The sequence below is a fragment of the Leptodactylus fuscus genome, chromosome 2 (genome assembly GCF_031893055.1).
Source record: "Leptodactylus fuscus isolate aLepFus1 chromosome 2, aLepFus1.hap2, whole genome shotgun sequence".
Lineage (NCBI taxonomy): Eukaryota > Metazoa > Chordata > Amphibia > Anura > Leptodactylidae > Leptodactylus > Leptodactylus fuscus.
The window spans coordinates 95,843,210-95,868,782 of NC_134266.1; the positions used below are offsets into that span (position 1 = coordinate 95,843,210).

The following is a 25,573-nucleotide window of genomic DNA, read 5'->3' on the forward strand; positions in this document are numbered from 1 at the left end:
TCATGAACAGCAAAAATCCTTAGGCTGGGACCCCACGTTGTGGAAACGTCATGGAAAAAATGCTGCAGTACCTGCAAAGTGCATGGGATTCTAACTAATCCCATCCAAACATTTTGTAAATTGCAGCATATCAATTATACCTACGGAAATGCTGGTATTATAAGTTGTATAGTTTATTGATCATGATTATTTGTATGCCTGCATTATAAAACCATATTATTGTAAAATAGTATTGTCAATTTAAAGGGGCTCTATCACTATGAAAAGTCATTTTTAACTAATCACACCTTTGCATAGCCTTTAGAAAGTCTATTCCACACCTACCTTTAGTATGTAGATTGCCTCAGTGGTTTCTGAATAAGTCCGTTTTTATTCATATGCTAATTAGACTGGTGCACGATACATCGTGCACACCTCTCCCTGTTGTTTTCTATGGGAGGCTGCTGCTGCTGCTGATGACTCAGCTTCCTGTTTGTCTCACACACATAGGAGATAATAGAAGAGAGGAGGCTGCTGGGAACTTCCTGTACTGGCTGAAAGCTCATTAGCATATGAATAAAAATGGACTTATTCAGACACCACTGAGGCAATCTATATACTAAAGGTAAGTGTGAAATAGCCTTTCTAAAGCCTATGCAAGCATGTGATTAGTTAAAAATCACTTTTCCCAGTGATAGAGCCCCTTTAATTGTTATTACCAAAACATTGCCCTACTTCTTGTTCTGGAGAAGAGGCTGTGCAGTGATTTCCCAACACGTGGAACTCTGTTCCTATAAGATGCCAGCTTCCATGATCCTTAGGTAGTTGGCGTAACAATAGAACGTCCGGCAAGGTGGGCATACCCCCATTACAACTGTAATTGGCGTAGTCAGCAGGATATATTTCCCTGGTCCCAAATGCTGAAGGTCAGGTGACTAAGACTAAAAAGGGGAGCAGGTCTGAGGATTCTTGGCTGCTTGTGAAACCCAGAATGGAGGAATGCTATTCTGTATGAGGTGCAGGGAACTCATGCCCATTAGTGTAACACGACTCCTATGGAAGCAGCCCTTTACGTCAAGAGGCTCACACAGTAGATAGCAGCTGCTGACTGACTATACAGCAGACTGATGTTTCATGTAGGAGCTGGAATATAGGCTGATTTCTTTGTCCTGCTCTCTCCTGCACCTACTGAGTACAGAGAGGCAGGCCAGAGCTTTGCTGCTTCAGATTTTTTTTTTTTTGCCTCAAGGACAACAGGCATAAGTTACCTGTAAGACAATAGAGAATTATAAGATAAGATAAGATAATCCTTTAATAGTCAACAGTGGGGAAATTTCAGTGTTACAGCATCATGGTAATACAGATACAGGATAATAAACAGTAATACATTATGGAAGTAGACACACATATACTGAGAAGAGAAGATATACTAGAAGTCCATAGCAGGTAAGGAACAGAAGAAGAAAGAAGGAAGACTTCGGAATCATTTAGTTTTCTGTGCGGAGTGATCTTCACTTGACCTGATGTAGATTATGTAGCCTGATCACGGTTGAGCAGAAGGACTTGCGATAGTGCTCCTTCTCACACTTGGGGTGAAGCAGACGGCCACTTACAGTGCTGCAAAGTGCCATCAAGGTCTCATACATGGGGTGGTATTTATTCTCCCGCATGGAGGTCACCACAGACAGTATCATTCTGTCACCCACCACCTGTACTGGATCCAGGGGGCTCCCCAGGGCAGAGCTAGCCCTCCTGATCAGTCTGTCAAGTCTATTTCTGTCCCTGATTGAAAAAGGCCCTAAGAAGTGGTAGTAAAATGTACTACAAACTGTATTTTGTACAATTGAAGCTAAGGCCACATGTAGCAAAAGTGCTGCTGAATATCTTTAGGGACATTTAGCGCCGTTTCCATTGCAAAACCATAGCAGCAAGAACCATCTGAAATTTGGTGTTTTTCAGCTGCCACTCACTTGCAGATTTCCATGCAGTCCTCCATTCCTCACGGCTTTCAACCTTTGCATTGTTGCATGCTAATTATTCTGTTTAGCCTCTGCCACCCCATACTGCCCCTCGGTAAAATTGTGATTTTCTATTATACACTCATGAGCTTTGAAATTACAATGACAAGAAAGAAATGCCAGGAAACAAAAGGATCAATAGACATGTTAATGATATGCCAGCAATAAAAAATAGGGAACAAAATATTCAAAACATCTCAATTTTTTTTTTATATCGAGTAAAAGCAACATACTTGGTGTGCCTTCAATGAGCTTATTAATGGTTGTCAGAGGAAAGTTTATGCCAAACTGAATGCACTTATGTACACAAACCATCAACCTTGGCTGCTGGCAGCACCCTTGGCAATTGCTGACCAATGAGACCTGAGACACTGTAGGCCATGATATCACATTTAGGCCCTACAGACTGCTCACAGTAGCACAAGCAACATGCGGCCTGGCATTATCCTGTTGAAAAATGGCTTTGGGCACTTTGCAGAAATGGCTCTGCTACTGATACCATAACCCAATCAATGTACTGCTTAGCTGGTTCAATGTACAGCTACAGAGAGGTACAGCTAATGTACATTATGTCACCCCAATCTTTAAGACAAGACAAAGACATAGGGGACAGACCTCCATTCCATCCCCCATTGCAGAGTTTCTGTGCAACATGATAGCCCTTGAGAACAGTGGCATCAGTATAGATCACTATGCGCCACTGAGACAATCCGCCTATGCAGTGGTTCACCTCCACGCACATATTGCTGTCATTCCAGGTTGTTGTTGTACTCGCACCCGCCAGGACATCCAGGTAATGCTTTGCCAGAATGATAAACCAAGGTCTCTAAGTTCAAGGCCTCTGTCCCTCTCAGTTTACAACAAGTGGTGATTAGAGATGAGCGAATACGCTCGATCGAATACCTCAGGCGCATAGCTCCCAGCGCAAAAACACTTCTGGGGCTTCAAATTTTTACTGTCCCTCCCACCTTCCCTGCCGCCGGGAGCTATGCAGCCGAGGTATTCGATCGAGCATATTCGCTCATCTCTAATGGTGATAACTGGCATGGTGATGAATAAAAATTATACCACACCACCTGAGGCTTAAAGTGGCTTAACTTTGCTTTCAGTCTGACTTTAATGCCCCTCCCATATGTCACAGATTGGAGCTAGGTGCTTGAAAATGTGCTAATTTACATATTTGTACATAATGTATATACGATATGTATTTGCAAATAAGTAGCATGAGAATTACATTAGGAAAGACTTATTCTTACACATTAAAAAGTACCAGTTATTGAAGGGGTTAATGCACAGGCAATCACAAAACTGTCTTGAGCTGACAAGGGGTGGTGCTGAATCCTTATATAAGCAGCATATACACCTGTCTGAGCGTTACATTTCTGTGACAGTCTTGTCAACACTATATGACCTATTTTTTCAATGGTAAGTAAGAAAAAAAGATTAAATAATATAAAAAAAATGAAAGTATGTTAGAGTAAATTATTATCAAATGTGATTAACATATTTTGAGATATTTCATGTCATATTATAGCTATAGGCAAATCAAAACAAATAAGGCTATAAAAATTTTAAAAGATTTTTCAAAGTTTGCTAAATACAATAACTTACATTGTAACCGTATTTTATATCATTGTGTTTCTTTATTATTATTTCTCCTGACTTACGTAGAATTTGTTTAGAAAGCCAAAAAACATGCCCAGTCCGAGCAGGGCTCATGTGCTGCAAAACAGTGGCGCAGTCATTTTTATGGGTTATAACTTTGGGAAATTATTTTTGTGATGTGACGACCGCTGACTGCAAATGGTTTTTATATGTGAATGGTCTCCAGTCAGGGAATCCGTGAAGAATTTGAGTTATATGGCACATATGCAAAGATAGAGTTAAATAAAGCACTAATAGTTTTAGTCACTATGTGTGTACATACTTGCCACTAACTAACCTATTTGTCATGTAAAAGAATTAGCATCAGTAGTAGAAGACTTTCCTAGAATAGGTTCTCATACAGATTGTTTGAAGGGATTGCCAGTTTCATTCGTATAATGAAAATGTATGCAATTTTCCAATATAATTTCTGTATCAATTCCTTATGGTTTTCTAGATCTCTGCTTACTGACATTCTTTGTTTACTTTCAGTCGATAAAAATCTGTCCATGGTCATATGATGGACATAGAGGTCATGTGTCATGACCTCTATGTCCATCATATGACCATGGACAAACTTGTTACAAGACACACAGCTCTGGTTCCTGAGCTGTAACTACAGTGAGCTGTGTATCCGTGTCCGTTACATGATTATATTCACTGAACATAAAAAAAAAAGAATGACAGCAAGCAGAGATCTAGAAAACCTTCAGGAAGTATATTGGAAAATTTTTGTTACACAAACAATAAAAAATTTTTGGCTGAAACTGGACAATCTGTATAAGGTGGATGGATTCATGTTTCATCAAGTAGAAATAACATTAGATCTGACATAACTGAAAAAAGAAAATGTATTAATAACATTTTTTAAATGTATATTGAATAATTGTAAACATGTAACTAACGTTTGAATCACCGCAGTATTTTTTAAGGACAGATGTCCACCACCTATATCATCAGTAACACTATTCCACATTCAGGCGGGGGCCCAAGTGGTATAAGCAAACCATGGCATGTCAGTCGCAGCAAAGTGGAGATGGGATTCTAGCGAATCCCATCCCCACTTTGCGATAAAATACGCGTTGCAGACACGTGGCAATTTCCAAAACTGTCATGGTTTTGGAAATCACAGCATGACAATTATACCTATGAAAATGGAAGCAGAAATTTTGCCAAGAAAATCTCTGCGAACTTTCTGTCCAAAGTTTTCGGAGATTAAAGCCCTTGTAGACAATCATATGAAAGGTCAGTGTGCTATCCATATTTTTCTACATTTCTATGGGCCTGTACTGTGACCATGAACTAAGGGAGCCTTCACATGGAGTTTATGCTCCGCTCATTCAGACATGTAAACACGTGTCAAAGTGCCGGTCTTACGTGTGCTACACATTGAAATCAATGGGTTTAAAAGCCTCTCATTCATTTCAATGTGTAGCGCGTGTAAGACTGGCACACATTGAAGTCTATGGGATTGTGTTTTACAGCGGGCACTTTGACACGTTTTTACGTGTCTGAATGAGCGGAGCGTAAACTCAGTGTAAAGGCTCCCTAAGAAATAACCAAGAATGTTCTGAAATTTGTGAGCATGTAATATGTATAAAGGTATGTACTGTGACATTTTCAATATGTTTGCACCAAAGTTAAAGGAGTATTGTTATGGTATAAACTGATGGTTTATTGCTAAGATATGCCATCCCTTTATGACTTACCTCTGGGACAGTGCCGCTCCCAGTAACCTAGTGCAGAAAGGTAAGACGTCTTAGAAAAATCCAAGAACTGTACAGTTACATGAGACAGATATCATATACGCTTTATATTTTTATTCTTGTCACATTTTAGAGACAGAAATCAATGCTGAATTAAAAGATTGTCAAATATTTAATGTCAATTCAGTCCCTAAATATGGATCTTGGGAAGTGGAGGATTATTCATATACCGGTACAACACATTATATTTAATGTCATTTCAATCTTTCCTATAGAAGAAACCTCACACTAGATAATGGATTTGTTGCTAAGGACTACTGAATGAAGATATCTTCAGAAACATTCATTCATTCACCTTCTCCTGCTGTACAAATACATCGCTATAGATGGATCTCTGCGTTATTATTATAGGAGTGTCATTTTTCCTCCAGACAATCACTGGCATAATAAGCAATTTCTTCATTTTATTCTCCTATACAACCATACTCCGCAGCAAATCCAAGCTCCTGCCGGTTGATCTAGTCCTTTCACATTTGGCCTTTGTTAACATGATGGTTCTGCTAACACGAGGCGTTCCTCAGACAATGGCTGTTTTTGGAATAAACCAAGTGCTGAATGACATTTGCTGTAAAGTTGTTGTGTATATTTACAGGATTGTACGTGCATTGTCGGTATCTGTAACCTGTCTGCTCAGCGTACTACAAGCTGTTACTATCTCTCCTAATCCAAGATGGTTCTTTGTCAAGCTGAAAGACATAAAATACTTAAGTCTTTCTCTACTTTTGATCTGGGTGTTAAATATGGCCGTGTGTATGGCAGCGCCATTTTTTTCTGCCCTACCAAGAAATGTCAGCAATCCCAAATACACCTTAAACCTGGGATTTTGTTGTGTCTATTTCCCTGATCAGATAAGCTACGTTATGAACGGCATTGCAGTGTCTGGCAGAGACTTTGCTTTTGTTGCAATTATGGTTTTTAGCAGTTTCTTCATTTTACAGACTCTTTATAGACATCACAAGCAAGTTCAGAATATCAGGAGACAAAATGGTTACCAAAATCTGGCTGCTGAATCCAAGGCTGCCCAAGATGTGTTGAGGCTGGTGATCCTCTATGTTATCTTCTTTGGAATAGATAATATAATATGGATATACATGCTGACCGTGTCACAAGTACCTCCAACTATTACAGACATGAGAGTTTTCTTCTCATCCTGCTATGCCGCACTGAGTCCCATTCTGATAATTATCTCTAACCGAAAAATTCAGAATGGCCTAAAGTGTTCAATAAGGCAGAAAACAGTTGAGATTTATGTATGCCAGATATAGACTAAGGTTCCAGGTGGCGTAAAAGCCGCGGATTGGTCGTTGCAGAAATGTTGCGGCAAAAACCTAGTGAATCCCATTCACACATTGCAGAAAAATACCCACAGTGGAAATGCTGTGATTTCCAAAAACAGTCACATTTTTGTAAATCACGGACTGTCAATTATACTGTACCTACGGAAACGCGGGTGGACTTTCTGTGAAAAATGCTGCAGGAAAAACCGTGGTGTGCTTTTTATCTGCGGCCTGCTACGTGGGGCCTTAAAGGGGAATTGATAATACATTTTACACCAGTATCTATCATAACATATATGAAAAAGGTCACTAATTTTGGTGTATGACTGTATTTGGGACAAAAATTGGGATTTTCCCCCATTTGTGATTCAATTGCTACTTTTCTCAGAAGTGGGTGGGAGTGGGCAGAGAGAGGCGAAGTTTCATAGCCAAACACAGTTAACATTATTTGTGCCAGAAAACTGGTGTAAAGTGGCTGAACACTATACCAGTCCCTAGCTGTCATACATTTTAGTTTCAGGCACAGGGACTGCCTGAGGTATGACAGAATTATTATACAATCTTTTTGATGAATCTCAGGCCTGGTTCACATCTGTGTCAGTAATCCGTTTGGGGAGTCCACATGGGGACCCTCCTGAATGGACTACTAAATGCATTGGCAATCGGTGTACAGTGAAAGCACATGGACCCCATAAACTATAATAGTCCCCATGCAGACTTCCCCAAATGGATTACTGACGCAGATGTGTACCAGGCCTCGGTTTGGCAGTGTTTATGCCATAAATGTTGACTATTCACCCCATTTGCAGTTTACCTGCACGTTCTCTCAAAAGAGGGTGGGGCATGAGCAGAGAGAGGTGCGGCTTTATAGCAAGACAAACTTAACATCATTTGTGCCAGAAAGTCCATTTTGGCTGAACTCTACAGTAGTACCAAGCTATCAGTTTCAGGCATAGGGATCACCTGAGATGTGCCAGAATTATTACACAATACTTTGGCTGAATTTCAGTTATTAAGACTATTATGTTAAGTTATTAAGTACTGCATGGAATAGAAAAATCAGCCCCTATTGGTTTTCTGTTTATATATTGCATGTCACATAAAGAGAAGTGACAAGAAGTTTTACCAAGAGCTGCACTTTCCATGCTGTTCTTGAAATACCAGTGGTGGAGAAGTTTCCTAATTTATGACAAAGCACTTGGATTCTCTGTGTGCTCGTACTCCTTGTCTAAATTCTATGCCAGCTCATTGCTCATGCCCTAGTTTGCAATTTTTTTACACCATAAAAACCTACTTGGCAGCAGCATGGTGGCTAGCACGGCAGCCTTGCAGCACTGGAGGCAAGGTGTTTGTATGTTCTCCCCATGTTTGCGTGGGTTTCCTCCGCCAAAGACATACTAATAGGGAAATAAAACAAAACTGACTTGTGTATATAATAAATCTCCCAAGTATGTCTGATGTTTATATCATATCATTATCACTGAATATGTAAATGTATTTCATATATGGTGTGGAACATTTGTGAGAATCTCCTTTTCAAGTGACTCTCTCATTAGATCAGGCAATTTAGAAACATGAGACAAGCCATAATATCTATTCAGTTGCTTTTTTTTAACCCCTTAGCGCTATTTCACATACATGCATGTCAGGGAATGTGGTTAGTTCCCGCATTCCCACGTGCATGTACGTGATGGAGATCGCACAGGCTCAGAAGCAGAGCCCGTGTGATCACCATGGGAGCCTGGCTGTATCTGACAGCCAGCTCGACAGCCCTTCTGAAACGCCCTTGCAACACAGACATGAAGTGTATACTGTATAGACTCGAGTATAAGCCAACCTGTATAAGCCGAGGGGGGGGGGGGGGGAAGAATTCAGCAGCTACTGGAAAATTTCAAAAATTAAAATGGCTGGAGTTTTTTTTTGCATGTGCAGTAAGTGTTGGGTGCTGTGGAAGGGGAGGGGATGTTTTGGTTGTCTGTCTGCCTCTTCCCTGAACTTCAGGACTGGGGTAACCCCCCCCCCTCCCCCCCGCACATGGAATTCAGCCTGGCTGAATGTAAGGTATCTGCACTGCTCCTATTAATCCCTTCCTGACGGAACAGGAGCATTGCAGATACCCTATATTCAGCCTGGATGTAGTCAGCCTGAATTCCAAGTGGGGGAAAAAAACCCAGTCTTCAAGCTCAGGGAAGGTGCAGACAGATAACCAAAATGCCACACCTCCTTCCCCAGTACCTACTGCACCCCAAACCCCGACCCCCCCATCAACACCAATCTAGTATTTATCCCCTATCCTATGGCTTGCTATATACACTCCAGAAACTCTGTATTGTTTGTACAGTGTAGATTTTCTTCAGGTTGGACTCACATTCTGCTGCAGTTGTTCCAGGGAGAGACCTGTCCAGCCAGAAGGTCCACAGGGAGTGCAGCGGGATGCCCTCACTGTCCAGCTCCAGGCTGATCAGCTCGGTCCGGTGATGGTTCAGGTGCAGCTGCTCGTCGCTCTCCGCCTTCAGCTGCCTCCAGTCCAAACCCGCGGGGAACACCATCTTCCTGTGGACTCGCCGCCATCTTCCAACCACCAAAGACACCATACAAAATAAAACTTACTGTAACAGAGAGGAAAAACTATTTCATAAAGTTTTTTAGTAGCACTAAGAAAAAAATAAAAAATGAAAAACAGATGTTTTACCTCCTTTGTTTATATTTTACCAGATTAAAAAAAAAAAAAACATGTAAAAAGAAACTTGAAATTAGTTGAATAAGCCAAATGATAAAAATGTTATTGCCCTCAAAATGGAACATACAGAAACCCCGAAAATATGTATGGTCCTGAACTACAAATTGGCCCGGTATGGAAGGGGTTATATAACTTGAGGCTTCTGCTTCTCATCTTTGAAAGTTACGCTAGAGGCTTGGAAGGCAGAAAACATTCACAATCTAAAAACAGATAGGAGTCAGGACTGGTATCAAAGATGCTAAATCAAAACCAGCCAGAAAACAGAAGATGAGTCAAGACAGGAATAAGGGAAGATATCAGAGCAAGTAGAAGTGATAGAAACACAACACAGCACAGGAAGCAGATTAGGACATAGCCCAGGAATAGCATAAAGAAGGACCTGTGTACAAACATAAATACATACAGGGGACTCCAGTATCAGACAGGAGAACAGCAAATATGTTTCCAAACAGATCATGAACAAGCAACTGAGAAATTGCAAAACCAGGGTTAGAGAAGCAGACAGTATACTCATAGAAAGGGATTGGAAGGAGAAAATTTAGCAGGTCAACACACTAATCCTTAAAGTAACAGGCGTATTCTCATAAAGGCAACAAGATAGCTAGTTCTACTGGAAAGCACAGAGTGCCAGAACTATACCTGGTAAGTAACAAAAATATTATATATAAGATAAGTTTCAATATAAAGTGCATGTTCTTCAGAGGTTTTTTATGAACTCTTAAGAGATCTAAGTAAAAAAAATATTAAAAAAAAAAAGTGCAGAGATCAAAGTCATCATGGAATCAGTAGGGTGTAGTGGGCTCATCAGTGAAGATGGTGAGTAGATGGTCACGGGTTAGCGCTTTTAGAAAGCATGTGAACTTTCAAGTTAGTTAAATACAACCTCAAATCAACAACTCGTGAAATATTACACTGTCATTATTTACTTCACAAAAACTGGACCAAAATGCAGAAGACGTGTGTGAAAGGTTAAAGGGATTCTATCTTTAAAATCCCATTTTTTTTCTTGATAACACGTAGAAATAGCCTTAAGAAAGGCTATTCTTTTCCTACCTTTAGATATCTTCTCTACACCAACGTTCAGTAGAAACCCCGGTTTTCTTCTGTATGCAAATGAGTTTTCTTGCAGCACTGGGGGCGGTCCCCAGTTCTCAAACAGCACTGGGGGCATCCCCAATGCTGCAAGAAAAATCTCCAGCGACGCCTCTATCTTCTTCAGGAACGGCCTTTCTCCGCATCTTCTTCCGGCCCTGGCTTCAAACTTCTACGCATACACAGTCGGCCCTGCCATGGGGCCTCGGGCAGAGCCGACTGCGCATGCCCAGCAGCAACAAGAAAATGGCTGATTATACAATAAGCTATGTAAGCGGCCATTTTCTTGTGGCTGCTGGGCATGCGCATGCGCAGTTGGCTCTGCTCGAGGCCCGATGGCAGAGCCGACTGCGCATGCCTAGAAGATTGAAACCCTGGATGGAAGAAGATGCAGAGAGACGCTGTTCCTGAAGAAGATGGAGGCTGCACTGGAGATATCTCTTGCAGCATTGGGGACACCCCCAATGCTGTTTGAGCACTAGGGACCGCCCCCAGTACTGCGAGAGAACTCATTTGCCTACAGACAAAAACCGGGATTCCTACCGAACGGTGGCGCGGTGAAGACATCTAAAGGTAGGAGAAGAATAGCCTGTCTTAAGGCTATTCCTATGTGTGATCGAGAAAAAATTTGATTTTTAATGATAGAATCCCTTTAAGTACAATGTTCCATGGGAATTAAGAGGTTAAATAACAGCCAGGAGCCGCTAACCAGATGCCCTCGAGGGGAGGGGGGGAATGCAGCAGCTACTGGGCCCACTTTTAGGCCGGGGCCCCACATGGCATAAACGGCTGTAGGCTAAAGCCCGACATTGTGGAAACGCAGCTTTTTTTTGTTGCAGATTTTGTTGCATTTTTTTGAGTCAAAGCCAGGAGTGGAATGAGAAGGAGATAGATAGAAGTATTAGTGCTACCTATATATTTCTCATTCTTTTTGTAGCTATTCTTGGCTTTGAATTAAAAAAAAAAAAAAAATCTGCAACAACAACAAAAAAAAGATGTTTCCACAAAGTGGGGCCTTAAAGTCACCACAAGGTGGCTAGTGAATCCCATCCACTCCTTGTGGAAAAATACGCGCAGCGGACATGCTGCAATTCCCAGAAACATCATGGTTTTGGAAATCGCAGCATATCAATTACACTTACGGAAACGCCAGTGGTTTTCCCATAGGTATAACGGAAACAGAAATCTCTGTGAACTCTCTGTGAAAAGCGGTTCGGGAAAAATTGTGATGCGTTGCCACTAGAGATGAGCGAGTACTGTTCGGATCAGCCGATCCGAACAGCATGCTCGCGTAGAAATGAATGGACATAGCCTGCACGCGGGGGGTTAAGCGGCCGGCCGACGTCAAAGCGGAAGTACCAGGTGCATCCATTCATTTCTATGGAGCGTGCTGTTCAGATCAGCTGATCCAAACAGTACTCGCTCATCTCTAGTTGCCACCACAGATATTTCCAACAGTGCTTTTTTGCTGCGGTCTGCTATGTGGGGCCTTAGTCCCATGTAGTAAACTAATGAGAATAGTGTAAAAGAATACATGAATAGTATATGTGTTATTATACAGGTATAGAATCACACAGGACACTGAAATACTTTTCAACTTTTTGAAGACATTAAATATTAAATGGCATAAATGCAGCCTTTTCTAGCAATGCCATTATAAAATACTGCAGTTCCACATTCACATTCACCTTTCATCCTTATACAGACTTTTATTGATAAAGTATTGCCCAAGCTTTAAACATATTACAGTGTTGTGACTGGTTGTATACACTGGATTATTACTGCAGACAGTATGAGCATTTACTGTTTGTGAATTTAGGCATAAAATAATGAAGGCATCAAAGGGTTAAAGAGGAGGCGTAACAAATTTACATATTCATCGCCCTTTATAAGTGTATGAACACCTACAGTGGCATATATTCTGCTTATCTATTAGAGGTTTTCTTGAACAGAGATTGTGGGAAAATCTGAAGAAAAGACTCAATTATGGATTTGTAACCTTATATTTTCCGAATCAGATACGGTATTCAGAATGGTCCTGTCCATGAACACCTGCAGCTTGGTTCTTAACAGCACTGCCCGGCTTCACATGGAACAAGATGATTTAACCAGATCACTCGGAAAAATAACATTTCTGACAAACCACCTCTCCGTACATGGATTCTTCACTAATATGTTAAAGGACAGCAAAGAATCAATTTATCTGCAATAATAATTTTATTTTGAATAGTAAATTTGACTCAAAAGTGTATTTGTGTGTATCCATTAAATATAATTCTGCAACAATATGCATTATTTTATTTGTTTGTATTATTATCATTGTTAATTAGTACAATTGTCTATATTATTTTAATTTATACCTTAACATTTTATTTAGTTATTTAGTTTAGTTTTGTATTCTAGTCTACATATAAATTATGGTTAGGATAAGTTATAAATTGAAAAAAAAATTAAAATTTCAGCTGTAGCTAAAAAAAATCCTAAATTTGTAAAAAAGAAGCTTTGGCTGGAAATGGCATTTCTTTTGCTATTTCTAATGCAGGTGTAAATTAACAGACAAATCTTCAGGCCATTATTTGTGTCGAAATGACGGTATTTCATAAGACATCTGTGGCTATACAATTTTACTGCAGTTACTTAGCTCATATTCAGTCTGTGACAGGTGCGAGGAGATCTGGATGGGCTGCATTGGTTTCCAGTTACTATGATGCTTGCTGTACAATGGCTCATTGACCATTGATGTGTGAAGATATTGATACATAAGCACTACCTGTAAATGGTAAAACAGGAGCAGCCAAATACTGAATACTTTGTAATTTACTCAAAGTAGGGTCTCAACCGTAACTAATAATTATCTATATTAATTTCAGTACTTATTTAATGCACAAGGAAAACAATACTGACGGTTGCATAGAACAATAGAAACAAGGCCACATACGTTTTGTACTGAAAACAAGATATTCAAAAATATTATTCATGTGTATGAGACAGTAAGCTGAAGAATAAGATCTATGTATTTAATTGTAAAATAAACACAATTATTTCTTCTTATTGGGCTATGTTCACACAGCGTATTTTACAGGCAAAAAATACAGCAGATACAGAACTATTTTAAGATAAATCAATCCCTGAAAACAAGGTGCTTTTAGTTGTATTTTTTAAAGTAGATTATGAGCCCCATATAGGGATCACAATGTACTTTTTTTTTTTTTTTTTTTTTAGTTTACCTATCAGTATGTCTTTTGTAGAATGAGAGGAAATCCACGCAAGCACGGGGAGAACATACAAACTCCTTACAGATGTTGTTCCTAGCAGGATTTGAACCAGGGACTCCAGTGCTGCAAGGCTGCAGTGCTAACCAAAAGCCACTGTGTTGCCCCTTCATCAGTATTTTCAGCTGCATAAACATAAAGTATATATCAAATAGCAAAAAACTTTTTAGCTACATAAAAATGTGTATGTGTATGTAAAAGTAAAACAGAGGGATGCGGTTCCTAGGCATAAAGTATTTGATACTTCATTCACTGCAGAAAGACATGTTCACATGACAGTGTTATGCTCTGTATTTTATGTTAGTATTTTTATGACAAAACAAGGAATGGAATCTGCTGAGACTTTAATGACAAGATTTGTCACTTTTCTGTATATTAGACCCGTTCCTAGTTTTGACCCCAGACACTGAAGCAAAATACTGAGCAGAATACTTTGATGTCAACATAGCCTAATAGGCAAATTTTAGGCTAAAGCCCCACATAGCAAGCTGCTGCAAAAATTTCTGCAGGAAGAAATGAGGCAGAAACGCATCACGTTTTTTCCCTCAACACTTATAACAAGAAGTTTGTACAGTTTTCCTCTGCTGACTTTCTGCTTCAATTATATCTATACTGAAAACAGCAGCGTTTCTGTAGGTATACTTCACATGCTGCAATTTACAAAAAAACTTAATGGTTTTGGAAATCCTAGCATGTCCGATGTGGATATATAGATATATATATATATGTATATATAGATTTTTTTTTTATGTAGATTGTGAGCCCCATATAGGGATCACAATATACTTTTTTTTTTTTTCCTCTTAGCATGTCTTTGTAGAGGAAATGGAATGGGAGGAAATCCACGCAAACACAGGCTCGACTTTCCCAGAAGTCTTTACAGCATAAGTCGGGCATGATGTTCAGGGTGCTTCCCATAGAGGGCGGCATAACAGAGGCACTGTCTCCCTGTTTACATCTTGGGAGACAGATTTGCATATTCTTCCCATATTCCCTTGCAGTGGAGCAACTATGGCTGCATAAGTCTCCACACACCTGAAAAGGTGGTCTCTCCCTAAGGATGGACGTTATCCCCATAATCTGGTCTCTCAGCCTCTCACTTCTACCAATTCAATTCTCTCTAGGCTGCGCTGATGAAGTCCAACCAGACAGAAACGGTGCCGTCCGTAGCTGAGAAATTGATTTGGTTATAACCCCGCATTATGCAGTAAAGACTTCTGGGCATGTTGTTCAGGGTGCTTCCCATAGAGGGCAGCATAACAGAGGCACTGTCTCCCTGTTTACTTCTTGGGAGACAGATTTGCATATTCTTCCCATAATATGAGATAGGATTAGTAAAGGCTAATAGTAGAATATAACATTCTAGGCTTTGTTCAGACTACCATTTATTGAGAAAACACCATCGTAAGAATTGTAAGAATCACAATGTAGGATTGATGAAACATCTGCTGCAATACTTTGCCTACTGTTACGCCTCCTTATTCTTGACAGTGTTGCAATTCGCTAGGTCATATCCCAAGTGGATGAAGACAATACTATAAAACCAGGTGAGTCTTGAAATCGGTCACAGACTTAATCCCAATTTCAGAGGTAAGTGCTGCAAGATTATTAATACATTCTTTCTGTAAAGTATGGCATATGAGCTATATACTTGTATAGAAATACAAATTATATATATATTAAAAAACAATAAAAAACGAAACATTTCATGGTATAGACATATGTCCATTCACAAGTCAATTGACAATTTTCCTACAACGGCAATGTGTAGGACAAAATGGCTTTGTATATGAATATGTGACCTATAATGTATTTCAATCTCGAGATCATCCTCCTTACTGCTAAGTATTCACCTTAATTCCTAACTGATGTATTTTAGTATTAACCTTGAAATGTCATCGTAAAGACAGTAAATTGTGATGCAAAGTAAGTAGGTATGAAAGAGACGGTATTCTAGGTAATATGCACATTGTCACATTTGTTAGTATGTGCATACTAATATTGCTTATTGATTGTGAGGGATAATACAAATGGGCCGTTTAGTGTTTTCTGTGTACTCTATACTTCATTGGTATGTCAATATCCTTGGCGGCCTTGTAAAACCGATGAAATACATAACATTATGATAGCATTATTTTTTCCCCAAAACACTGTAGTCAACTGAAAGTCTAAGGTGAACTATATCTTGTACTGCATTACAAACCATCCTTCATTAGTTTGTGATGTTTTCTTTGCCTTTTTTTGGGTCAGCATTGCTTTTTCAAAACAGCATTCTCTATTCTATATGGCATTTTTCCTGGTGTTTTCACCACGTTTTTTTTCCCTGTAGGACTTTAAAAAATAGAAATCTAGTCTCAAGTGTCCTGCACCTCAAAGAGGTTGGCACTGCATCTAAGACTTTCTAGGTAATGTCCCCTCTACTAATCAGCAAGTATAAGAGAAGATCCTTTCGAATGCGGGCTTCTTTGTGCTTTTTTTATGACTCCCCCCATCTGGGTGCCATCATAACTGCACTCAATAGTGGGACCACATGTGCTTTCGACCATGTGCATGGGTCCACCGTCTCATTTATTTAATCTAGTGAACACTGGCTGAAAATTGGTGGGGATGTAGGCCGAAGATAATAAATGAGTGTGTGCATGGAGCAATCGAGGTAAAGTGGTCAGTGTGCTAGCCGTGAAAAATATGTGCTTGTGCATGGGGCCATAGAAAGGAATGGGTCTGTATGCTATGCATTAAAAAAAAGCATAAATAACACATGGACAAAAAATACACTCATATAAGCCTTCGAGGTAGTGTTAATAGTGAGATTAGGGCTTGACGATTTACCAACTCAATACAGTTACGTTTTCAAAATCCTAAAAACAATTTCTGTGCACCTCTGCAAGTGCCCCTAGGAAGAAACCTCTGTGTCTCCACAGATTAATGGCCCCACTCCTACAGAGATGCTGCTGTCACATACTACAGGGTTATTTCTGATAGATCAGTGGTAATAATATTCATGAAATGATCATGAAGGAGGCAGCAAATGCCACCTCCAGTGCTGCCCCCATAGTAATTAACCTGGTACCCACCATAACCCTGAACAGCTTGTTAAAGTTCAGAAGTCAGCCTCACATTGCACAGCTAGGTATAGGGACACTAGAGGTTCCCAATTAGGACATGGGAAGGGCTGTGTGGTCCTGGATATTCCGAGTTAGGATATCGAAGGCAATTTTTCTTATTTTTCAGATAAGGGCTGTATGTGTGCATTACGTGAGTGATGTGTTTCCTGCATGTGTACAATATGGAAATGATATAGCGATTGTACCACAAAGTCATGTCAATAACAAAAGTATGTCTTTGAATTTTATAGATGAGGGAAAAATAAAAAATAAATATGGTACCAATAGAGCTACATGCACATGAAAATAGGATGAAATTCATGTGCCATCCATGCCTTCCAAAGACACATTCATTTTATGTAGTGAGCCTTGGCTGCAAATTGGACAGGAATAGGACCTGGGATCACAGAACCTCACATGGGCCCTTCATCATACATGGATTTGTGTATGAAAATATTCTACAAAAATATTGGCTCTATATTGTGCTAGCTGTTAAAAATTGTGTTACAACAAACCACAGCGTTTCCTCATAGATAAATATACAGGCCACAAAAGTAGCACACAAACACCACAACAGCCAAAAGAGAGTGGCCGTATTGAAATAATAAGCAATTAAAGTAAAATACCAAATATTTATTATAGGAAATATCCCTAAAAATTACAGCAGACAAGCAGGGACATAAGACAACAATACAACAACAGGGAGCCGCACAAGGCAGAGCGTATAATAAATATATCTTATAAATAGTAGTGAATACAAAATTGATAAACATTGAAATACAAAGAAGACAAAGGCTACAGACAAAGGTAATAATTAATAGCAGTAATAGCCAAATACACCACTGCACACATACTTCAAAACCAGAAGGTAATGGAGAAAAGACAGTCACACCAGAATGATGAAAATATTAGACTGCCCCTAATTAGTGGACCTACAGAGATTATATGACAAAATAATCCCTACAAAAGGGACCCAAAGAGGGAAAACAATTAGTCATAGTCCAACCATCAGGGGTTAGAAGTGCACCAATAGCTAATGCACAAATGTTAAACAAAGTAAAGGGAGGCTGCCAATGAAGATTAGTACTGAGGTTTAAGAAGTGAAGCAGTGAGATTAAATATAAAACCTATTACCTGTAGCCATGTCAATGCTGACCACCTTGAACAGGATATAGCACAAGTGCGGGTACCCGGAAGGTTGCCCCAACGCGTTTCGCCAAAGGCTTCCTCAGGAGGCATAACCATGCTGCATACAAGCAGACTTTATATAGGGGAAAATATCAGTCCAAACAGGTGTGTGCGAGCGAGCCGCGCATGCGCACACGAGCGGCACAGTCAAAGACGTGCCGATCATGTGACACAGAGGCACGTGACCGGGTCGCGCGAGAGCAGCGCGCGGCCGCAGCTCGTCTCTTACTGAAGGACCAACACGTGAAGAACAAAGTATTCATTGTCCCTACGTGAAGATAACTACTGAAGGGGAACCCAAAATCAGAGAATGAAAATAAAGAGAAAGGAAGAAAAGAAGCACGAGGAGTAATTCATGCAAGGTTAGTATAACAAAAAACTGAACATGTAGAAGGTAGATAAGGTGATAAAAATAAAACGATAAATAAATACGACAAAAAGGATACATAATAGAACAAAGGAAAATGTGAAAATTGCACAATTGAAATAGTGACGTGAATGAATTAATAGTGACATGACACAAAATATAACACAAAAAAGTGACAAACTTTAATATAAGTGTAAATGCCAATAAAATATTGGCAAACAACAAGTGTGAAAATTATAAAAACACACAATAAAAGCAATAAACTGTGAAAATTAATAACATAAAACCAAGAATAAGTGATAAAGCTTTAATAATGTGAATGTAAATGCCAATAAAATATTGGCAAACATATTGAAAGTGCATATTATGCAAAAAGTAAATAAGACTACAATTCCACATGAAACAGATTAAAATGCAACATCTTTCTCCCGTACTTTGCTTCAATTTATCCGATATCTCCAAATATACGCACACTCAGGACTGTCCCCTGAATACCCTAATATAAAGAAAGCAGAAATAAATAAATCAATACACAAAAAAACAAACAAACACAAAATACTGCTGTATACAGACTAAACATAAAAACAAAATTACAAATAAACAACCGGGTAACCACATTTATAAGAAAGAACCAAAATTGACGGCCTCATTGAGACCTTTAGGTGAAACTGTATCAAGTACCGTTATCCAACGTGTCTCATGTTGCAACAGGATTCTTTTGAGGTCTCCACCCCTAGAACCTAATCGAATATGATCAATGCCGCAGACCTTAAAACCCTTAGGGTTACAATCGTGTACCTCTTTAAAATGTCTCGGCACAGGTTGTAGTTTCTCCAACTCAGACACATTTGAAGCTGCTCTAATCCTACTCACATGCTCCGAAACCCGTGTTTTTAAAGGTCTCATTGTCATGCCTACATAAATCAAGCCGCAGGGGCAAGTAGCATGGTATACAACACCTGATGTATTACAATTAATATAGTGTTTAATCCTATATGATTTAGTCCCTGTTGCATCTAAGAATTCTCTGGATCTAATCATGTAGGCACACATTGAACACCTACCACATGGATAGAAGCCACATGTTGGACCTTTAAAACCAAACAAGCCTGTTGGCTTAACAACATAATGGCTGTCCACCAGGAGATCACGCAAATTACGTGACCTCCTCCAAGTGACACTGGGTCTTACCGGTAAATGTTTGGCAATATCTGGATCTGTGAGTAGAATCGGCCACCGAGCTTCAAGGACACCATAAATATCCCGCCACTTCGAATTGTAAGTCGTAATGAAACGTAAATTCGGATTCATCTCCTGACTTGGATCTTTAACCCATCTCCTGCTGTCATGGGCCAGCAGGGATGCACGAGAAGATTTTTTAGCGCGTTCGTATTCGTGTCTAATGGCTGTAGATTTGTAACCTCTATCCCGAAAACGTGATGCAAGATCCATAGCCTGCACCTCGAAATCGGAATCATTTGAGCAGATGCGTCTCGCTCTCAGAAATTGACTAATTGGAATCGCATCAATCATTTTGTAAAAATGAGCAGATGTAGCGTGTAAGAAGGAGTTCGTAGAAGTCTTCTTCCTAAAGAGATTAGTCGAAAGATTACCATCGGGGTCACATGAAATTACAAGATCGAGAAATTCGACCTGGGTCAAACTAAATTTCCAAGTGAGGCGGATATTCAGATTGTTGTCATTCAAAGCACTAAGGAATTGGTCAAGCTGCGACGCCGAGCCACTCCAGATGAAAAAAATATCGTCAATGTACCTCGACCAACGGAGCACGGCGTCAAATCCAGGAACAAAAGGGACAACCTCCCTCTCCCACAGCCCCAGGAACAAATTAGCATATGAGGGCGCACATGCGGCCCCCATTGCGGTTCCCTGGAGCTGCAGGAAAGGGAGGTCTTTAAACAAAAAATAATTGTGGGTTAACAAAAATTGGAGTAATTCCAAAATAAACCAAATCAATTCGGGGTCCAAATTAGTCATGGATAAAAAAGTCTTTGACGCACGTACTCCGTGGTCGTGGCCAATGGACGTGTATAGTGACTCGACGTCGCAGGTGACCAAAAAAGTGCCAGGATCTAAATGAATACCCTCTAACTGCCTCAACATATCGAACGTGTCCCTGATATATGAAGGGAGTGTCTCAACACATCCCTTCAAATAGTGGTCCACATATCGAGAAATGCCTTCACATAGGCTCCCCCGTCCCGAGACTATTGGTCTCCCTGGGGGAACCTCAAGGTTTTTGTGGACCTTAGGGAGAAGATATAGGGTGGCTATTTTGGGAAACTCTGCTATATCCTGTTCAAGGTGGTCAGCATTGACATGGCTACAGGTAATAGGTTTTATGTTTAATCTCACTGCTTCACTTCTTAAACCTCAGTACTAATCTTCATTGGCAGCCTCCCTTTACTTTGTTTAACATTTGTGCATTAGCTATTGGTGCACTTCTATCCCCTGATGGTTGGACTATGACTAATTGTTTTCCCTCTTTGGGTCCCTTTTGTAGGGATTATTTTGTCATATAATCTCTGTAGGTCCACTAATTAGGGGCAGTCTAATATTTTCATCATTCTGGTGTGACTGTCTTTTCTCCATTACCTTCTGGTTTTGAAGTATGTGTGCAGTGGTGTATTTGGCTATTACTGCTATTAATTATTACCTTTGTCTGTAGCCTTTGTTTTCTTTGTATTTCAATGTTTATCAATTTTGTATTCACTACTATTTATAAGATATATTTATTATACGCTCTGCCTTGTGCGGCTCCCTGTTGTTTTATTGTTGTCTTATGTCCCTGCTTGTCTGCTGTAATTTTTAGGGATATTTCCTATAATAAATATTTGGTATTTTACTTTAATTGCTTATTATTTCAATACGGCCACTCTCTTTTAGCTGTTAAAAATGAAGCAAGCACAATGACAAAGTACACTGTTGTGTGCAAGGAGCGTAAGGTCTCTACATTACGTAAATGCAGCCTCAGTCAACAACAACACACAACAGATTCTACGGCTCATGTCATCTTATTTATCGACTTGCTACTACACCATCTTAGCTTGCTGGTGAGAACTGAACTGCAAAAAGTTTGGCTTTGTTCAAAGCTGAAATATTTGTAAAATTGGGTCAGAATCTGATCTGATGAGACCAAGTTCACTTACTGATACATAACAAGAAATCAATTCACTGCATAACTGTCCAAAGATACCATTACCAGATTGAAGTAGGTCTCTCTATGCAAACACTGGGTGTGCAAACTCTTTCAGACTAGAGATAGAAAATGACTACCGTATATACTCGAGTATAAGCCGACCCGAATATAAGCCAAAGCCCCTAATTTTACCACAAAAAACTGGGAAAACTTATTGACTCGAGTATAAGCCGAGGGGGGGAAATGCAGCAGCTACTGGAAAATTTCAAAAATTAAAATGGTCAGAGCTTTTGGGTGCAGTAGTTGTGGGTGCTGGGGAAGGGGAGGGGGTGTTTTGGTTCACTGTCTGCCCCTTCCCTGAGTTTGAGGACTGTTTTTTTTTTTCCCCCACTTGGAATTCAGACTGGCTGAATATAGGGTATCTGCAGTGCTCCAATTAACCCCTTTCCGACTGAACAGGAGCACTGCAGACACCCTATATTCAGTAGACCGGGCACTCTCAGATACAGGGATACCTAATGTGTTTGTGTTTCACAGTCATTTTCTACTTTTGTATGTATTCCAGGGAAAGGAGTGATTTAGAACTTTTATTTTTTAAAAAGCTTCTTTTTTCCCCCACTATTTTATGAAAGATTCTATACATTGATATTGCGGCTGGTCATAGACCCCCCCCTTTATAAAAAAAAAATAATAATTTTCTTGCTGACTCGAGGGGGGCATTTCAGCACAAAAACGGTGCTGAAAAATTCGGCTTATGCTCAAGCATATACGGTATATCTTCTAGAAGCAAAACTGAGCACTGCAAGAAAAAAGAAGGTATCACTGCTCCTCTCTAACAAGTCCGATAGAGAAAGGTGTAGATTCTTTACATAGGATCAGCCTCATTGGTAACTACACTAAACTGCTTGAGTTAGCCCTGTGTGTTAGCTGACAATCACAGTACAAGTGCTTTGTGAAACTACATTGTTAGAACAATATATTATGGCCCTTATGACTGCAGACATTATAAACTAGTTGTGCTGTGTGGAGGCAATATGCTGTCAGCCATTGTAGTTTTCAGCACCAATAACACAGACCTCATTGCTAGGATTCTTATTATAGTTTATTATGCAGCCTTTTTGCATGTTCACAGGTTCTCCTTAAAATACTATGAATGTGAAAAAGAAAATAACCAGTGCAGTGACTGTAAAATGCTGTGATTTTTTCCATGTGGGGCCCCAGGCTAAAAATGGAACAGACACAAAGATCTGTAAAAAAAAAACATGTGATGGGTGTATTGCACCAAAGACTTGAATGGGTCAATGCTGTAACCATGAAAAAACAGAACATTGAAGAGAAAACTAATGTGTGCACAAGTACTGAAAGGGTAAGGTAACAAAAAAATATTTTCATTAATTATCACCATGGCATAAGAAAATAGTATTTATCTGAAATTATTCCCCCAGGTCCAGTTTTGCTAGTGCCTCGGTTCCCAGTGCTCTCAGTTTCCTGGTTCTGTTCAAAATAGAAAGTAGATGACTATGAATTATGGGTAATGTCCTTTAAAGGAGCAGTCTGGGTAAATCTGATGCCCAGTTCTATGCCTTGTGAAGGGCCAAAGGGGTTGATGCATGACAAAGGGAGTCACTAATGACAGGACTTTGCTATCTGGATCAGAAGTATGTCACTGTTTTTTGACAGTCAAGTCTTTCTGTATCATCAGGACACAGACAACCATGTCTAATCTGATATTTTCAGACACCATAGAATGGCATTGCATTCTACTGGTTGAACAACCCTCGTCTATCAACTTGCGTAGATTTATCACCATATAGCAGGGAATGCAATCAAACTGTCTCAATTTTGATGCATTTGTATAAGAAGAATAAAGAATATTGTACTAAATACATTTCCATTTGTGTTGCAGAATTTTCCCACCAAATACAGAAATATATATCAAAACCACACAATGGGCACCTGGCTCACCCTTGACATTATAAGCTACTTTTCCCTGGACTTGATAGGAATTCCTGGTAATCTCATAATTTTATTTGCCTTCCTTCACACCTTCCGTAGTCAAGGTAAAGTAAGCACTGGAGAGATTATCCTTAGTAAGTTGGCACTATCCAATCTGCTGGTCATTCTGACATGGGGCTTTCCGGTCACCCTCCAATCCACTGGAACCTATATGGTGTTTGGTGACTTATCTTGCCAAATAAGCCTGTATTTGTACTGTGTAGGAAGAGCCATGTCTGTTAGCATTACTTCTTTGCTTGGATGTTTTCAGTGCATTTCCATCACCCCCTCTCATCAGCGATGGTTGGGAGTGAAGAAGAAGCTGCTGAATCACCTGTTCACATTAATGCTGTTTCTCTGGGCTTTCAATCTAATCATAAACAGCACCCGACTGGCATACTCTACAGCTTCTATCAAGAACATTACGTCCAGATACATTATGAGTTACAACTTCTGCTTTGTGATCTTTCCAAATTATCTCCTTTACATAGGTAACGGAATTATCTATGTAGTCCGTGACTTGTTCTTCTTGAGTCTCATGATGTTATCTAGTGGTTATCTTCTCTATGTTTTCTACCAACATGGAAAACAAGTAAAATGCATTCCAACCTCAAACACAAAGCATGCTGAGATACGAGCAGCCAAAGCTGTCTTTACTTTAGTCATGATGTATATTGTCAGTTTTGGATTAGATAACTTGTTTTGGATAATGACTCTCTATACTTTTACTCTTTCACCCCGATTTACTGATGCACGGATATTTTTTGATTCTTGTTACTCTGCTATAAGCCCTATTGTTATTATCATAACCAACAGGAAAATCCAAATGGGTCTCCAGTGCTCCAGGAAGAAAAGAGATTTTGAAGCAGTGAAAACTATATCTAACTATGTAGCTAGGAAGGGATACTAAGATTCAGTTCACACACGTGTATTCTTAACAGATAGATCATCATCCATAGTATTGGTGCGGGGGATATATCAAGTAAATATTCATGAATATGTATGAAATCTTATGTTATCATTTTAAGGGATTGTGCCGTTATGGGCACCTATCCCACATCAACCGAACAGGGGATAAGGGTGCGATCAATGGGAATCAGATCACCAGGTCCGTAATTGATCAGGAAGATGGAGAACCAAAAGTCCCCCTAAAAACTCTTTGTGAATGGAGAACCAGTGTCAGGACTGTAACGTATAGAAGCAACCACAGCTGTATGGAAGTGAATGGTGCGCTGGTCACACCAGCCTACTGGAGTTCCATTCACAAAGCAGCAATCAGGCCCCCAGTGATCAGACACTTATCCTCTGTCCTGTGGATAGGGAATAAGTGTCCATAACGGCACGTCCCATTTAATATTAACCTGTTTGTATGTGAGTGTTGCTAGGCCAGGGAACCACTGCTCCTTCTAGTTTATTAATGTGTATGCTTGTAATATGTAGGATATTGTAATTCATAAATAAAAGTCTTTACCAAAAACATATATAAGCAGCATTGTGCAGGAACAGCATCATGACAAAGACTTTCATGTACACCAATTTGCTCTAAGGGGGTGAAGCAATTGCCCTACAAATCACATTCACAGTTCTTGATTAGCTATTAAAAAGACTAAATAAATAACTTCAAACATATTAAGGCTAAGGGAGCGTTCACACTACCGTCGGTGTCCGACAGGTAGTGCCCGCTCCTAGTGTCCGCTCAAAATCTGTCACGGACATTAGGAGCGGACACTAGCTGTGTCCCATGCATGCAGGGTTCTTCTGTCCGCTTGAGAAGTCGGACATCTTCACTTGCGGACAGGGAAGGACGGGCACGGAGTGCAAAAGAACGCACCCGATGCCCATTGAAATGAATGACAGGTGTCACGGACACAGCTAGTGTCCGCTCCTAATGTCCGTGACAGATTTTGAGCGGACACTAGGAGCGGACACTACCTGTCGGACACCGACGGTAGTGTGAATGCTCCCTAAGAC

At 39.9% G+C, this 25,573-nt stretch overlaps 2 protein-coding genes across 2 annotated transcripts; both read left to right on the forward strand.

Annotated features, from left to right (window-relative positions):
• Nucleotides 1–5,733: 5,733 nt before the first annotated feature.
• On the forward strand, nt 5,734–6,672 carry LOC142196172 (olfactory receptor class A-like protein 1). The gene has a single exon (XM_075266394.1). It carries the CDS (start codon nt 5,734–5,736, stop codon nt 6,670–6,672), a length of 939 nt encoding a protein of 312 aa, XP_075122495.1.
• A 16,883-nt stretch (nt 6,673–23,555) lies between these two features.
• LOC142193695 (olfactory receptor class A-like protein 1) lies at nt 23,556–24,512 on the forward strand. The gene has a single exon (XM_075262686.1). It carries the CDS (start codon nt 23,556–23,558, stop codon nt 24,510–24,512), a length of 957 nt encoding a protein of 318 aa, XP_075118787.1.
• Nucleotides 24,513–25,573: the final 1,061 nt, after the last annotated feature.